A 15,964-nucleotide genomic window follows, 5' to 3' on the forward strand; every position below is an offset into this window, starting at 1 on the left:
TCTACCTATCTATCTATCTATCTATCTATCTATCTATCTATCTATCTATCTATCTGTATGTATATCTATCTATCTATCTGTATGTATGTATATCTATCTATCTATCTGTATGTATATCTATCTATCTGTATGTATGTATATCTATCTATCTATCTATCTATCTATCTATCTGTATGTATGTATATCTATCTATCTATCTGTATGTATGTATATCTATCTATCTGTATGTATATATATCTATCTATCTATTTGTATATCTATATTTTTCTATCAGGTTTCAAAATGACCCCCCAGGTTTCTAAATGATCAGAGGGTGAAGTAAGGCTCAGAGCTGTAGGGGTTACACTTTATATATCACTTAATTTTGAAAAACCTTCCTTCCTGACTGCATGTGGCCTAAATCTTGTTTTTGTTTGAAATATATTTATGTTTGTCTGTTTTAAAAACTTTTATTTTCAATACATTGTTTTCATTTTAAGATTCTTAAATTCACATGCCTGACAGTCAAAAAGCCATGGTGGACTACTATGTCAAGCTTGGCGAAGGCGGAAGTAGCAGGGAGGGAACCCTCTCTTCACACATGACAACAAACATGGCGGCCTCATGCTCGATAGTGGGTTGTAAGGAGGAAAGAGAAGACGACAGAGCTGTTATTGGTGCGTTGCTCCCTCTTGATGCTTGTTCAGACCTTTTAATAACAACATTGAAATTGTAATAATGCCAGTAAATGCCCGGTCATACGCATTTCTCAACGATAAAGGCGTATTTGTACTGTACACGTGGGTGCTAGCAGCAGCGGGGCTAGTTGTTTAGTTTAGTGACTTCCATGAGTCATGAGCACTGAGTCAGGAGAAAGAATGAAACATGACACACTGATGAATATAATGTTTGAATAACCTCGCAGCATTATATTAGATGCTGCTTCATTGATGGAATTTCTTGCGGCTCATAATAAATCTGTTTTTGATTGTGGGCATTAGCTGTTGACAGGCTCCTCTGTGTCTTTATATTATTATTTATTAATATTATAATTTATTTTACAGTCCGGTTTTCAAACGGCAGCGTGAGAAATGCAGACAAACTGGATTTCTCCATGTACAGGAGCGTAGATGAGAAAAACCCCAGGAAGAAAAGCAGACGGATACTGGTGAGGAAGATGCAGGAGCACTGTTATCCTCTGACAGATGTGTTCACACTGTACCAAATATTTATAATGATCCTCTGTGTAAGAAAAAATAAGTAAGTACTTGCTTTTAATTATACTTAAAGTATTGAAAGTAAAAGTACTTGCAGAGTGTTGCCTATTCCCTAATGTAACAGTCTACTATAGCTGAGGAGGCGGGTCTAATGTTACTTACCCGCTCTGATTGGATCAATTCTCTTTTTGCTATTGATCACTTAGTGGAGTAAAAGTGAAAACTTACTCAAGTAAAGTACAGTAATATATAATACAGTTTATATACATATACATATGTCTGTTTTGTATTTGTGTTTTGAGTGTGAATTTGAACACAGTGTTGCTTATATCTTCCTCTGTGTAGGTTGCTGAATCAGAAAGACTGTCCTATGTTGGAAGTAATTTTGGAACAGGGTCACTGAAATGCAACAACCTTTGCAAGTATGTGAATGCAGCACACTTTTAGAAACTAAGACCAAGACCATAACCACTGTGAACAGGATTAACAGGTGTATGTTTGGTGTCTGTTCAGATATTATGTGGGAGTGTTGAACAAACAGACCAAGCAGATGGAGGTGCACAATGCTCAAATCTTCAACATACAACCTGTCATACCAGGTAATGAAAACAATCACCAACATGTATTAAACTGAATATAACATTTAAATCTAAGTAGTCCAAATTAGATTTATCAGTTGGACAGAAATATCTGCAGATTACCAGACATATCTATATCTGGGTTTAACATTGTGGTTAAACTGTAAAATATCAAGCCTCAATTACATTTCTTTGTCATAAGGGTTCGATAACAACATCTTCGGAATCATTGACAATTTAAAAAAAGAAATATTTTGATATCTCAATTTTTTTACATCCTAATATTGGTATAATCTCCCAAAAATCCAAATCGGTCTACATAACCCAAGTGATTGCTTTGCTTGTTGTCATTGTAAATTTTCTACATCTACAATGTTTTTTTTCACCAGGAGAGACGGACACTGCAAAGACCCAGGACACGACTCTGACCTACAGAGAAAAGGTACTGTGATTTGTTCTATTCGTCTCAGACCACAGACAGAAGTAAAATCAACTTGGCAATAATGGATTATGTTGCATCACATTTTCTCTGTAGGTTGACTCTTTGATTGCGACGTTTGGTACCAACAAACAGAAGAGAGCTCTGAGCTCCCGCAGGCTGAATCAGGTTGGCAGTGATACACTGCACCAAGCTGTGGCTAAAGCTGCCAGCACTGTGATCGACCAGAAGGGTCTGGAAGGTAAGTTAAACAGTCAGTAAAACACAAAGCTAACCAGACATTTCTGGCTGTTCTCGGTGTCTTCCCTCTGTTCTCAAGTCTTGAGTTAGTTTCTGATACTTATTTCATTAATTTTCTTTTCTCTTTCATCAGCTCTACAACAGGAAGTTGCTGACACAGAGTCCCAAGCAGACCTGGCTCTCCACCTGCCTCCCTGCGATGCAAACGCAGACAAACCTGAGGACGTCTACCTGCTGGACGATCGTATCCTTCATTTGCTCTGCCTGTGTGTGTGTGTGTGTGTGTGTGTATTACCAAAGGTTGTAAGAACTGTGAATGATACAACAGAAAATGTATTGTGTTTTCAGAACCAGACCCAAGCCCAGTGTTTTGCCTGATTACAAGCACTAGTAAACAATCAAGTACATTACCCAACCAACGCCACCGAACCCAAATATAATTTTAACATCTATCCACTTTTGTTTGGGTCTTTGCCCTTAATCACTAACCACAGTCCTGACTCCTGTTGAGTTTGAAGCTTTGGAGAAGGCCGGTTCCAAGATGGCAGAACTCAGCCCTGAGGAGCTGCAGAAGATGACGGAGGACGGAGGGTAGAGCAACAATGGGCTCACACTGAAACATTTTATGAAGCTGCACGTGTTTCCTTTGCATTCTAACATGTGTTTGTTTGTTTGTTTGTTTGAAGGAGCCTGTGTGTTGTGAAGCACCTTAAGAACATGCCGACTGCAGATGAAGCCAGAGACAAAGTGGCATGCTGCACCTTTTATCTCTCTCTGCTGCTCAAACTGGCCCGGCAGAAGAGCATCACCCGCAAGTGTGAGTAATGTTCTTAGCCTTCATCATCATGTGGTCCTGTGCACCTTCTTCTGGGACTAACACTAACTGATTTATATGTGCAGTTGGGCAGGAGGAAGGCTGCCCACGCATCATTCAAAGCAAACTGTTCCGAACATTCACTGTGGAGACTTTCAGCAATGGCAGGTACGATGGTGTAACACCTTGATAATACATTTGCTTTTCAGAGATCTTTTTGTAGAATCAGCAACCTGTGAACATGTATTTCATAATCACAGTGTGTCTAGAGTTAGTTTTGTGTCCTGCCTCCTGCATGCTGTACCCACTCTTCGCCTGATTTGCCTTAATGAATTTGTAAAGCCGTATGACACCCTCCATCCTTAGATCCTAAATGTGGATGAGAAAGAGGAATCCATATAAGCAAGTTATTAGAAGGTGTACAGAGGACTAATTCATATATATAATTAATCATTAATTTGGTCGTTGTTGCACAGATTTTTGATTTGACTCCTCTGACTCTAATACAAACACACGACCTTCACCTTTTAGGGTCCTGAACATTGTGTCAACATCAATGCGAGCCAAAATAGCAGCGTACTCTCTGGCCCTGCTGCTGCACATGGGTCACATGACGGCTGACCTCACATTACTGCACCGTGACCTTGGAATCACTGAGGCCAGGTAAGAAAAGAATACCACATCTGAAACTTCTGTATGTGTAATGTTCTGTCTTGTTATAGACAATGGTGTAACTGAAACATAAAGCTCTGTAAATATGGTATAGAGGATTTCTGCAGGTGAACCTGATTTATATTTTTTCTGTAGAATGATTGAAGTTGCAAAGTCAATGGGACTGACCCTAGTTAGACCGGCCCGGGGAAAGACTGTGGAGGCTGGACTGCAAGACGACCACAAGCAGGCATCCCTTGTTCTACCTTTGATCAAATATGATCAGTTCATGGAGAGACGGAAACGCAAGAAAATGCACTGAAGACCAAGAGGATAAAGACCAGATCAAGAGAGAACTGTTTTATTGATGCATTTTGTAGACAAATAAAACGGTGAACTTTGAGTTATACATGAGCTTTTTAGTTAATATTTACTGTGCATGATACAAAAAAGCAGCCGAGTATTGAGCTGTAAACAAATTCTAGATGACAAACATCTAGCAGAGACAGATAAAACAGAGGCACATTTGTAGACATCACATATTGCACACTGAACAAAATGTTCCTTCAGTAACTCGCTATCACCAAGTGAGTCTGTGTGGTTGTTTACTGGAATGATAAATGCATTTCACCACAAAGTCAAAGCTTCATTTTAAAATAATAGGCATGATACAAAAACAGACTCACTAGGAAATACAGCAGCTCCATCATTTTTGCATATACACCTTGCACTATGACAACTCCTTCCCTAGCTACAATCACTGATTGAAGAAGTGAAACAAGGCACAACTTTACTTTGTAGGATGGTTGAGGCTGACATCTCTGATGCCTGTGGCCCCGTTCAGACCTGGTGTTAACATCCGTCTTGAGAGATCCGATCACAGGTCCTTCATATGTGGCCCGGGACACATTGCATGTGGCCCGGGACACATTGCATGTGGCCACCTGAGTCCCAGACCACCTCTGAATGTGATCTTAATGCTGAACACTTGTGATAGGATCCCTAAGGATGGATGTTAGTGCCAGGTCTGAATGGGGTTTTAGATTCCTGCTAGGACTTTGATACATGTGCACATCCTATCCAGTACGTCTCAGAAGCAAAATGACAAAAACCCACGAAGTCAACAGTGATCCTGCATGTGAATATGAAATCTGAGAACATGATAAAGATAAAGCCTTAGTATAGAAATGGTTGTTTAAGGTATAGTAGGATGGTGACAATGCTTGAATGTCTTGTCCTCCAGCTTCACATTGTGAGTCCACATTTGATGAATGCACTTGGATTTATCCTTAAATTACAAATGTCTGGTTTCAGATGTACAAAATGTTGTGCCACCTTTGTGAACCGGAAGGTGGATGGTCCCTTTAGTGGTTAAGTCGGTGCAGCCTCTTGCTTCCAGGTGATTGCTCCACCTTAACAATAGAGCATCATTTGGAGGTTCTTCTCTGAGGAAGTTTAAAGTTCTCCAAATATATGATAACACACCAGTTCAATCATATTAAATAGTAAGTGCTTCCAAGTATTCACAGGATGGAGCAGAACATGCTTCCACTGTGACAACCACTCTCCACAGTGGCGCTGATCCTGGTTGTCATGGATATTCCAAGACGGGAAGGATACTGGCTTGAGGAGAGGCCAGAGGGGGAGCTGGCCAGTGGCCGGGGTGGAGGGTTTTCCAGCGCCCAGGGAGGAGCAGATGTACAGCTACAAAATGCAAAGACAAAAGAAATAGATTGTTTTTTGCCCCAAAAAGGAATATTCCTACAAACAAAATGATGTCAAACCTGCAATAATAAATTCTTCCGGCCTCTAGCAGGCAGCAGAAACATGAACAGACACAGAATGACATGTCAGCTGAGTTCATGTAATATGAAGAAATATACTTTCCTCAAGATATTAAACATAAGTCCAATATAAATTATTTTTTAGCTTCTTACCCCTGAGGGTAATGCCTTCATTCTGAGCTGCGTAAGTGCTTAATTGGTTTACTTGCTGAAAATGACCCTATAGCCCCTTTTCCACTGGTGAAACAACCCCACTGACAACCGTTCAACAAAACTCAACTACTGGCAATGGGAAAACAGTTATTTGCCTTTTATTAGCAGGTTTACCTGTTTTTAAAAACCTGTGTATACCTACTAATGTTGGTGTAACACAGGTATATGAGAGTGAACCAAAACAGGTAAGTTGCGAGCCAGCTCTGTAAAGCCAAGATGAGCTGCATGTTAGCGCCAAGAAGTATCCGTTCTACAAGCGCAGTGTTTTCTCATTTTCATCTGATATACTGTTACACATAGATTCTAGCTCCTGTAAGCATGTGGAGAAAAGGAAAATGGATGTTAAAGCCACTGATGCCATTTGAATCTCTGGCCCTATTGTCTGGTTACCTGTTATTGTGTCGTAGAATATTGTTGTTCCGTAACAGACAGCTGTCATTGCCAGGATCCATGTGTAGGAGTGTTTTCTTGTTTCCAGGATGGCCCTGGAACAAGAGATTGTCATGCACGACACCTTTTACTGGTCCAATCACAGCAATGCCACAACCCTGCGCTGGTTGGACTCGGTTACGCAGCACCTAAAGATGAAAATCATTTTAAACACAAAACATGCACATAATTGATGTGTTAACATTACAGTAAGAAGCTACTATGTGCAATAGTGTATTTTAAATAAGTCTTAACAAGTCGGTCTCCATGTCTTACTGCAACTCACCTTGATGTCAACACTGCCCGACACCTGGATCCCATAACCACGGTTTCCAACCACATCATTCTCTGCAATCTGCCCGTTGCCACTGAAACTGATGCCGTGGCCATTGTTTTCATAGATGCCGTTACCACGAAGTTCCACCCGACAGTCTTTCTCCACTGTAACACCGGCTCGACCATTTTCAAGAATGCAGTTAGTGACCAGCCGGGTCAGCTGACTGCTCTGCAGCACAGCGATTCCAGTGCCACGGTTACTGTTTACAAGGTTAGCGAAAACATTCAGGGGCTCGCTGCTCTTCACATACAGACCAACGGCTACAGAGTAAGAAACAGAAAGATGTAGATAACATAAGAGCTGGGGAGTGAGGGACTATTTGTATTCGACGTGTCAGTGGTCTTTATTACCTCTATTGTAGCTCATGCAGTTGCCCTCCACCAGCGCCACACTGATGGAGCGACGGGCAGAGTGACGCTCATCCTCGCTTTCCAGATCACTCTCCCATGCAAACAATTCCCCCTCTTCATTGAGGTTCTCCTGCCCTTCTCTTCCTTCTCCCCTTTCCCCGCTGGCTCCGTCTCCACCGATCCCTTCCTGGCCTGGCCAGTTACCCTCCCTGGCGTCGATGTTCTCCGGGTCTTTCCTGCAGAACACTGCCAGCCCATACATACAGTTATGGGTGATGTAATTTCCCAGGAGTTGCGGGAGGCTGGACGACATTACCCAAACACCACAGCCTTTGTTACCTGAAGGAACAAGAGAAAGGAAGGAAATGAAACACCTTGTGATGCTGAAATAAAACACAGGACGCTGCCATTATCAGGCTGAAAGTACACACAGTAGACGTGGTTTCCCTCAATGAGTCCGCGTCCTCTCTCTCCCACCACCACGCCGTCTGAGAAGCCGTAGCAGATGTAGTTGTTCCTCAAGATGGGATCACCTCCTCTTCGGATGTCTACACCCCCCCACTGGTTTTCTTTGATCACATTATCTGGAAATAAAATAAAAGTCAGAGCATTAACAACCACAAATAGTGTTTGTATTTTCTGTGAGTGGCAAAGCAGTGGATGAAAATGAAGAACCTATTGGCAGATAACTGGTATGATATGTGCACAAGGACAGACCCACTTACACACCTTTTATTATTCCTCTACCATTCTCATTTATAGCAATCCCAGCTGCCTGGCCCTGGAAGATATGATTCCCACTATGAGATAAAGAAAGAAGAGGAAAACTTTTAATCATTTAACAAATTCAGAATGAGTCTCAATTCAAGAAAGACATGAGGTGATAACATGGAGCTAATTAATTAACAGTTAAGTTATATTAACTGGACATTTTCCAGATTCCTCATATCTGAAATGTTTTAATCTGATGCACTAGCAAAAAATAACGAATAACTTTTGTCTCTGCTGAAAACAAAAACCTCTCTACGCTGGAAAAACAAGGACAGCACATTCCAGCACAAGTTACAGCAGTTGTTTTTAGAGCCCCACACACCTGACCACAGGATTCCCACTGAAGAGAATATACACGCCCGCTTCCTTGTTGTTATAGATCTGATTGCTCCGAATTGAACCTTTTCCCTTGCCAAGGACCACAACCCCAGAACGCAAACCACTGTGTATTCTGTTGCACTGTAGAATGAAAGACAAAAATGAAACACTAAAAATAGCAAACAAGATCAAAGTAAGAGCACCTACATTTACATTTTATTCAAATTTAAGCTTCTTTACATATTTTTTTTTTTTTATAAATGTCAATGTCCATTTTTTTATGGACCCATCTTCTTTGCCTCATACAGTGTGTTATTTTACAGTTAACAAGGGCATGGGTGCACTGTGTGATTGGGACCTCTAAAGGAGCCCATGAATCCTATGATCCTTTATGGTAAGATTATGTCATTGAATGTGGATATTGTTTTTTTGTTTAAAACTAGTGAACTCAATATATAGCAGTTACCACAATTATGGGATTCGCCCCTTTCCGGATGTCCAGCCCCGCCTCTCCATTCGAGTGGATGTTGTTTTCGGCGATGAGGCCCTGAGCCGAGAGACGCAGGAAGACACCTGAGGCACGGCACTCACACACCTCATTTCTGAGCATCACTATCTGAAGTAGGAGAGAGAGAGAGACAGAAACAGCTCAAGTGTCAATTTGAATTGGAAGCTGCTGTTTAATTACTTATGATCTGGAGCTACTTCCTTAACTTGATACATTACTCAAATGGCATGATGCGGATTAAAAGTCGCTGAACCTGGGAAATCTAAATGTGTTTATATAAATGTGAGTCAAATCCTATTCAGTCTAAAACAAGGTTATTATGATTTTATTTACTGTGGAGTTCTGGATGCAGCGGACAGCGTAGTTGAGCCCACGGAAAACATTGCCTTCCAACCGAGCTTGTCCATAATTAGACAGATGCACGCCACCCTTCCCTTCCCTGAAGAGGCAGCGTCTGAGGATGCAGCCGAGGGTGGACGTTGCCAGCATCTGAGCTTCTGGGTCCCTGTCCAGTTCCTGCTGAAGGGTGAGGGGTTCGGGGGTCACAGGTAGGGGATGCGGAGAAGAAACCAGTGGCAGAGAGCCGTCTGACCGGGGCTTGAGCAAATGGGATAGTCCATGATTGTCACATGAGATCTTGTAATCCAATGAAAATGGGTTTTTGGTCTTTTCTCCATCTCGGCTTTCCTCCTCTCCCTCGCTGTGCTCACCATCACTCCAGCCATCTTCAATCACAGTTTCCTGACATAATGCATCTACCCCAGTCCTCCTCTGCCAGTCCTCCATGCTCACATGCTCCTTTTTGACATTAATACCCAGAGGCTGAGGTCCACCAGTGGAGCCAGCCTGTGGGCCTCTTGATGAATTACTGTTATTCCCGGACACGCCACAAGATGGGAACGTCCTGGTCAGAGCGGCCAAGTGTTTGCAAGCCCAGTTCCTTTCTGACAACAGCGGACCTTCCACGGTCACTGAAGCGGTGTCACTTCCTGAGAAGTCACAGCTGTCCAATAAACTGAGGACGACACCCAGCAGGTGGGCCGAGCTTCCCTGTGAGAAGGAGCAGAAGCGAGCCTGGCAGGTTCCTGGGCCGCGGATTTGCAACTGAGCCCCCTCAAAGTTGCAGTTATCGAGCTGGACGTGACCCCACGATGTCTAAAGCAAAGCAAGGAGAGAAAGAGTAAGACAGATTTTGTAAAGGATACTGGTTGACAGAGCTAAACAGAATAAGAATGAGAACGCCTTTATTGTCATTGAACAGGGTGTACCATGAAATTATAGAGCCACTCCTTCACAGTGCAAACATATACATACAAAAATACTAAAAAGTTAAAAAGTATGAAAATTTGTTATTTGAAATACTGTTAATTGACAACATTTACAAATATACATGTAACTATATCCACTTTGTTGCACAGTGGATGGGTGGGTATTGCACATGAATGAGTATTGCACAGCAGTGATTATGGCACAGTATGTGTAATAAATATAATATGCAACTTTTCTGATAATTGACACCTCCAGTTCCAGCTTCTGCTTCTTGTGGAATAATGTATTTCATTTTTAATAGAGGGGGCAATAATGTTGAAATAAGACATTACAGCATGGTTTTCGACATAATTCATACAATCTATGTTGGTAGCAGGGATGCACCTACACAAATGTTCCCCTCAGGTGCAACAGATTCTGAGTGACAGGTACACAGACTAAAGAGTGAAGCAGGGATGTGCACAACTGCAGCTGAAGCTATGAGATCTGACTGTCTGTGTGGATGATAGTGAGCTCACACCAAGTTGTGGATCTCTATTATGTTATCATGCAACTGTGGCAGGACAGTTTAGAATAAGGCGAGCCACCCAAGCCTATATAATTAATGGGAAACACCGTTGCTGTTTAAAGAGACCAAGCTGTTACCTTGTAAACCACAGTGGAGAACCAGGGTGGCATGAACACCAGGTTACACAGCCTGGCGGTGGGGCATTGCTGCTCTATGCACACCAGGAGGGCCACCTCACCCAGTTGGCCCAGACCCACCAACTCCACGGGCACCTTCAGCGCCACCTCCGCCTGCTCCTCGTACACACCGGGATGGAGAACCACGCGGTCGTACGGCCCCGCCACCCCGAGGGCCCCGCGTAGGGTTTCAAACTCACACCCGGGCCCCACATGCCAGACCCGGCGGTCCTTTCGTCGGCGGAAAAACAGGAGGCAGGTGGAGGACTGGAGCTCCGGGCCGTTCTGAGCCCAGGTGCGGCTGGCCATGGCGTGCTGCCTCAGGGCCTCCCTCCAGGACGGCGGCTCCAGGTGGGGCTGACTGGGCCAGTTGGGATGGCGGCACTCGGGGCAGCGCAGGCACAGCTGCCTCCAGCGGGTGTTGTCCAGGGAGAGGATGAGCTCCCTCCAGGCGCGGCACACCTGGCAGCAGCGGCCCAGGTCGGGGAGCGGCAGGTAGGCCAGGATCACCCTCCACAGCTCCACGGGGAGCCTGCCCACCTCCATGGCAGCGCGCGCACCGGCTGGGGAGCAGCGTGACGGAGGGGGAGGCGCGCCTGGAAACAACCAGTCACACGCACACAACAATCAACACAGACAACACGTCAACCACAAACAACGGCTGCTAGGATAGCATGCTAACACTCCCACTAACAACACGCAGTCCGCTCAACCAGGACAACAACACAGCGGGCATGAACGTCATTGTTGTTGTTTACTTTACGTCACTAGCATATAACTACCCCTGCCATGTTGCGGTGAAAGTTTGCTGCGGTTAGCCAGAGAGCTAACGCTGACAATCTGCGTAAGTGACGTTCAAAAATAAGAGGAAAGCGTCGCCTCCGTAAAAAGACAAGAAATCAACCTTTTATTACCTCGGACCAGCTCGTCACAGTGCGATGGATCAGCGCATGTTCGGACGTGCTTTTATTTATTCCACGTTACATGTCTGGAGATGGAGGCTTTCCTCCGGAGTTCACAACAACAAGACATGACTGCGGATGGAGTTTCAGACGTTTGCTCCCGGTTTACGGCAAAGAAATGGAGAAGGCTCATCCTCACTCCGCCTCCTGGAAGTGGGCGTCTGTTCGGTCCCTGCTTATTATCATGCTTATTATCTCTGTTTGTTAAAAACATGAATCTACAGTCTGTTTATTAAATATGTTGCTTCAGGGGGATACTTCTAATTTATGTCTGTACATGTAAATGAATGTTGGTGGTGAATAGAATAGTGATCACATTCATGTTCCACAATATCGTTGAGATTGTTTTCCACTCACTGCTTGATTTGCATTATTTCTCCTTTTCTATATTTCATAGTCTATGGAACATCTATAAAATGTTCAGTTGCTGTTTCATTATTCCAAATGTAAAAACATTTATTTTATTTCATTGTAAGACTTGAGATTATGTTGAAAATGCATAAACAAGTGTATTTTACAGATCTAGTAGTTTTATTTTAATTATTTTAACATATCAAAATGAAAAAAAAATCAATCCGAGGCATGCTTATTGTTAATGTGTGAATTAGTGTTTATTCAGGCTGATGAATGATGAATGATTAAATGACGGAAAATCTTTAATGTTTGTTGTTGTCATTCTACATGACTCTTATTTATCATTATCATTGTTACTATTAATAATTACTGCTGCTATCATAAGTGCTGTTATGATGATGTTACATTATTGTGCAGTATCACTATTATTATGCTTGATTCTGACAGTGCTTGAATACAGCTGTTGTTCCTGGTCTTTTAACAGTGCTGTTTCTCTTCTGTGATGGATTCTAAATCATGACTGAAAGTCTTCCAACAAACCTTTAGTAATCCCATAGCTGGTTAGCTGAGGTTTAATTACTGCTACCTCAAAAGCTTGTGGTACATAGCAGACATTAATATGATTTAATATGGAACTGTAACTGAGAGGAAAACCTTCCTTATGAAGTGTATAGGGTCTAATAGACAAGTTGATGGTTTAGAGGATGAAACCAGGGGAGTCAGTCCAGAAAGATCAATCAAAGAAAAGTGGGCCAACCGGTGGTAGCACCATATTTGATATGACTGTTCTGTTGAAATCCTGGGATTTTGATTACACAATAGTTTATCTGGGAAGAGCAATTTATTCATCCTGATGTTGGCTCTGGTCGCATGCACTGTCAGTGATTTAGTACAGCTGTGCAGCAGCTGGATGTTTTTGTTCGAGTTTTATGGGAAAGATGGATGAAGATACAAGGACAGCCTGTTTAGCTTTGGGGTAATGTTAAGAAAAGTTAATATAAACCTTAATTCTGCATAATATAATCCTTAATTCTGCATAGAGGAAATTACATTACAGCAGCAAGAGGGCAACCAAAAACAGACATCTGTAAAGTAATAATAAGCAGTTTGCAATACTTATGAATGTGGGAGAAAAATATCTAAAATACAAATGGAATAAAACTTACACTACATAGGCAAGGCAAATGTATTTATATAGCACATTTCATACCCAAAGGCAACCCAAAGTGCTTTACAGAGTACACAAGCAAAAGCAAAAGAAACAAACGCTAAAAATAATAATAGCAAGCAAGAAAAAGCACACAGAGTAAAAACAAGAAAAACAAGAAAATAGGCAATCAAAGGTACACAAGATAAAGTGGAATAACAAAAACACTAAAAACAACTAACAGATACATTTGATTTAAAAGAAGATTAATAAAAAGCAATGGTAAACAGGTTGGTCTTTAGCTTGGATTTGAAAGTAGTTAGCATTGTCTCAAGTCTTAGCTCTACTGGGAGATTGTTCCACACTAAAATAATATAGTTTCAGTATTGTCAGCAGATAATGAAGGTGAACATTTACAACCACTAGAACCACTAGTCCTGATGATGTGTGCCTTTCTTTCCAAGAGGTGGCAGTGTCTGTCCACTGAGAATTCAAACTGACTCTGCAGGGATACACTGTTCTGTACGACACAAACCATGAAACCTTGTCTAGAATGTTATTCTCTTTAAAAGTTGTATTGAGACACAGTCGCATGATGTTTGTGTCTCTATGATCCAAAACACACTGGGACACAGCCGAGCTCATACAGACAAACCTTTTGTACGAATGCTTTATTCTAAAAAAAGAGACAAAATACAGAGATGTTCTCTGACCTCAGGGGAGTCTACCCTGAAAATGTCAGGTGTAATATTACAGAAAATATCGAATTAAACATACAGTGGGTATACATGTGTTTGTATTGCATATGCATGATTTCAAATGGGTTCATTCAAAATGTCTAATTATAAGAAGTGCATAGAGGCTAACACCCTATATCCTGCAATGTTAAACCATGTAAAAAAGAATGGTTTGTTCCCTGGCCCACACTGCACCCTTCCTACAAGCTCCATTGAAATATGTTCGTTTTTACATGATTCTACACATAACCAACTTGGCAAAGATAACATCAACATTATGTTAAAGGTAACATAAGTTCAAACAAAGAAGTTACAAAAAAGTCGTACAGCCTTCAAGTATATCTTTCATTTTCAATATTTCTCTTTTCCCCCTTAGCATTAAAGGATGAGGAACATATTTTATTAAAATGTTCATTCATTATTTTTATCCAACATTTGTTTTTTAATCAATTCTTTACATTTACTGCTTCATACAAATAAAAAAAGATACAAAGTGAAAATACAAGTATTTGAATTAGTTTCAAAAATAGCTCTTTGAAAGTGGGATGTTCTTCAGAATAAAGCCTTGTTTGTGTCCAAACTCGTGTTGACGATTTATAGTTACAACTGCTGCCACGTGAATCCTTCCCGCTGTACAAAACAAGCTCTTTGTGCTCTATTAATGTGTCCGCTTTAAGCTTCGGTGTAAATGAAAAACGTGTCCCAGTCAGTTATTCTTCAAAGTGTGTGTCTGAGGAGAGAAAAAAAAACATGTGTTATCCAGCAGGCTATCTAACTTACACACACACTGAAGATATGAAGATATGACAGCTAGAGGACTTATGCATCCAATTTTATAACAAGAGTTTGTTATTGTTTGAAAATCAATGCTTGGCTTTAAATGGAATGAGATAGATTGTAACTACAATTACAGTTTTTCCACTCTTCATTAGTGTTAACTGGTATAGTTAGCGAGTCATTAATATTACCAGCTGCATTCCTGGAGAGTTGATGGGAAGCTTCTCCTGCAAGCTTTCATATCTTTCCCTGATCTGTGACTAAGAATGAAATCACAGTGAATACCAGAGATGTCTTTCAGTCAACACAAAGGTAAGACAATACCCCTCTATAGAAAGACATGCATAAACTTGCTTACCCTGAGGAGTTCACATAAAGCCTGATTCATGTGCTAATCTTTTCAAACATCCAGTGAAAATGCAGTGAAGCTACACTTACTCATATGGATTCTTTCCAAGCACTTTATGACCCACGGGGCCTCAGGGTCCAGACAGATCTTTTGCCCATCTTTTTTAAGAGTGGCACTGCAGAACCAAATAAGACGATGAGGAAATATTACACCACAACCAGAAACAGGTAATCACCTCAGACCTTCTGTGAAAAACAATGCACACTTTTCTGGTGCTTACATAATCTCAATTTCTTTGCAGTGAGAGCTGGCAGGGTTCACCTCCACGCTTCCTATGTGACGTCCGATGGGCTTTCTCTCCTTGTTGATGCACTGACATCTTGGAGTCACTCCTCCATTGCTCAGACTGGTTCCTGAGGTTGTGAGAGGTCAGAGAAGCATATTGATTTCTGGATGCATGTCACAAAAGTGCAATTGAAGCAAATCACTGAGTGCTGCTGGCAACAAGGAAAGTAAGGCATCAACTGTACACTTCATGTGTTCTTGTATTTAAACAGTAGTCTCAGATTACACTCACCATCAGGAATGGCCAGAAAAACCAGGAGTGCCACAATTGTAAAGAAAGTCATATCTGCTCTGAAGCCGGAGGCAGAGAGACAATCTGATCTTTATTACTAGTGTTCGTCAGTCGTACAAAGCTCAGCCTCTCTTTACGCAGTCATAAACTGTGAAGGAGGTCTGCTCTTTAAACCCTTTTCCTCCTTTCTCATCTCCCTCCCATAACTCACCCATGCCAAACTTGTGGGTTAAGAACTTGTGATCCCATGGGAGGCAGTTTCTCTTCATTGCTGGTTATTTAGATTTATGGCAATAATGGAAAATTGCTTCTCTCTGCAAAAGAATCAGTCACACATAAAGTGGACAGGATGTCTGTGGTAAAATGCAATTTAAATCTTCAGCCGTTCTCTTTTTTAATGTTAAATTTTTGTGTAAAAATAATTTTGCCATCAAAGCTGTGTCGCTGTACCTTTGGTCAAATAGCAGAGAATTCTCTGGA

General features: G+C 41.7%; 3 protein-coding genes across 4 annotated transcripts; 1 reads left to right on the forward strand and 2 right to left on the reverse strand.

Annotated features, from left to right (window-relative positions):
* Positions 1-499: 499 nt before the first annotated feature.
* Positions 500-4,327, forward strand: polr1e (RNA polymerase I subunit E). Its single transcript, XM_020100376.2, has 12 exons — positions 500-656; positions 1,044-1,147; positions 1,542-1,618; positions 1,710-1,795; positions 2,164-2,216; positions 2,310-2,454; positions 2,587-2,697; positions 2,948-3,044; positions 3,140-3,270; positions 3,354-3,435; positions 3,799-3,930; positions 4,075-4,327. Exons 1-12 carry the CDS (start codon positions 515-517, stop codon positions 4,238-4,240), a joined length of 1,326 nt encoding a protein of 441 aa, XP_019955935.2. The 5' UTR covers positions 500-514; the 3' UTR covers positions 4,241-4,327.
* Positions 4,264-11,663, reverse strand: fbxo10 (F-box protein 10). Its single transcript, XM_020100374.2, has 11 exons — positions 11,496-11,663; positions 10,543-11,177; positions 8,962-9,783; positions 8,587-8,736; positions 8,125-8,261; positions 7,761-7,831; positions 7,463-7,615; positions 7,032-7,370; positions 6,631-6,941; positions 6,306-6,493; positions 4,264-5,622 (listed from the first exon to the last, which is right to left on the reverse strand). Exons 2-11 carry the CDS (start codon positions 11,125-11,127, stop codon positions 5,442-5,444), a joined length of 2,937 nt encoding a protein of 978 aa, XP_019955933.1. The 5' UTR covers positions 11,128-11,177; positions 11,496-11,663; the 3' UTR covers positions 4,264-5,441.
* A 2,037-nt stretch (positions 11,664-13,700) lies between these two features.
* On the reverse strand, positions 13,701-15,964 carry cxcl8a (chemokine (C-X-C motif) ligand 8a). 2 transcript variants are annotated; one of them, XM_020100336.2, is made up of 5 exons: positions 15,485-15,964; positions 15,188-15,320; positions 14,997-15,082; positions 14,750-14,818; positions 13,701-14,511 (listed from the first exon to the last, which is right to left on the reverse strand). In XM_020100336.2, the coding sequence occupies exons 1-4, from the start codon at positions 15,534-15,536 to the stop codon at positions 14,796-14,798; spliced, it is 294 nt and encodes a 97-aa protein (XP_019955895.1). In that variant the 5' UTR covers positions 15,537-15,964; the 3' UTR covers positions 13,701-14,511; positions 14,750-14,795. The 2 variants fall into 2 exon arrangements, with proteins under 2 accessions (XP_019955895.1, XP_019955897.1); XM_020100338.2 differs by lacking the exon at positions 14,750-14,818.

The sequence above is a fragment of the Paralichthys olivaceus genome, chromosome 8 (assembly GCF_024713975.1).
Source record: "Paralichthys olivaceus isolate ysfri-2021 chromosome 8, ASM2471397v2, whole genome shotgun sequence".
NCBI lineage: Eukaryota > Metazoa > Chordata > Actinopteri > Pleuronectiformes > Paralichthyidae > Paralichthys > Paralichthys olivaceus.

Bases quoted from the DNA above. Each gene is read 5' to 3' on its own strand.
- polr1e (XM_020100376.2), top strand. From the start codon at position 515: ATGGTGGACTACTATGTCAAGCTTGGCGAAGGCGGAAGTAGCAGGGAG. The intron at 1,619-1,709 runs GTATGTGAATGC...GTGTCTGTTCAG, and splicing joins AAATGCAACAACCTTTGCAA to ATATTATGTGGGAGTGTTGA. The intron at 3,931-4,074 runs GTAAGAAAAGAA...TTTTTTCTGTAG, and splicing joins CTTGGAATCACTGAGGCCAG to AATGATTGAAGTTGCAAAGT.
- fbxo10 (XM_020100374.2), bottom strand. From the start codon at position 11,127: ATGGAGGTGGGCAGGCTCCCCGTGGAGCTGTGGAGGGTGATCCTGGCC. The intron at 9,784-10,542 runs GTAACAGCTTGG...GCTTTGCTTTAG, and splicing joins TCTCCACTGTGGTTTACAAG to ACATCGTGGGGTCACGTCCA. The intron at 6,494-6,630 runs GTGAGTTGCAGT...TTTCATCTTTAG, and splicing joins CGGGCAGTGTTGACATCAAG to GTGCTGCGTAACCGAGTCCA.
- cxcl8a (XM_020100336.2), bottom strand. From the start codon at position 15,536: ATGACTTTCTTTACAATTGTGGCACTCCTGGTTTTTCTGGCCATTCCT. The intron at 15,321-15,484 runs GTGAGTGTAATC...TCACAACCTCAG, and splicing joins TTTTCTGGCCATTCCTGATG to GAACCAGTCTGAGCAATGGA. The intron at 15,083-15,187 runs GTAAGCACCAGA...TTGGTTCTGCAG, and splicing joins TGCAAAGAAATTGAGATTAT to TGCCACTCTTAAAAAAGATG.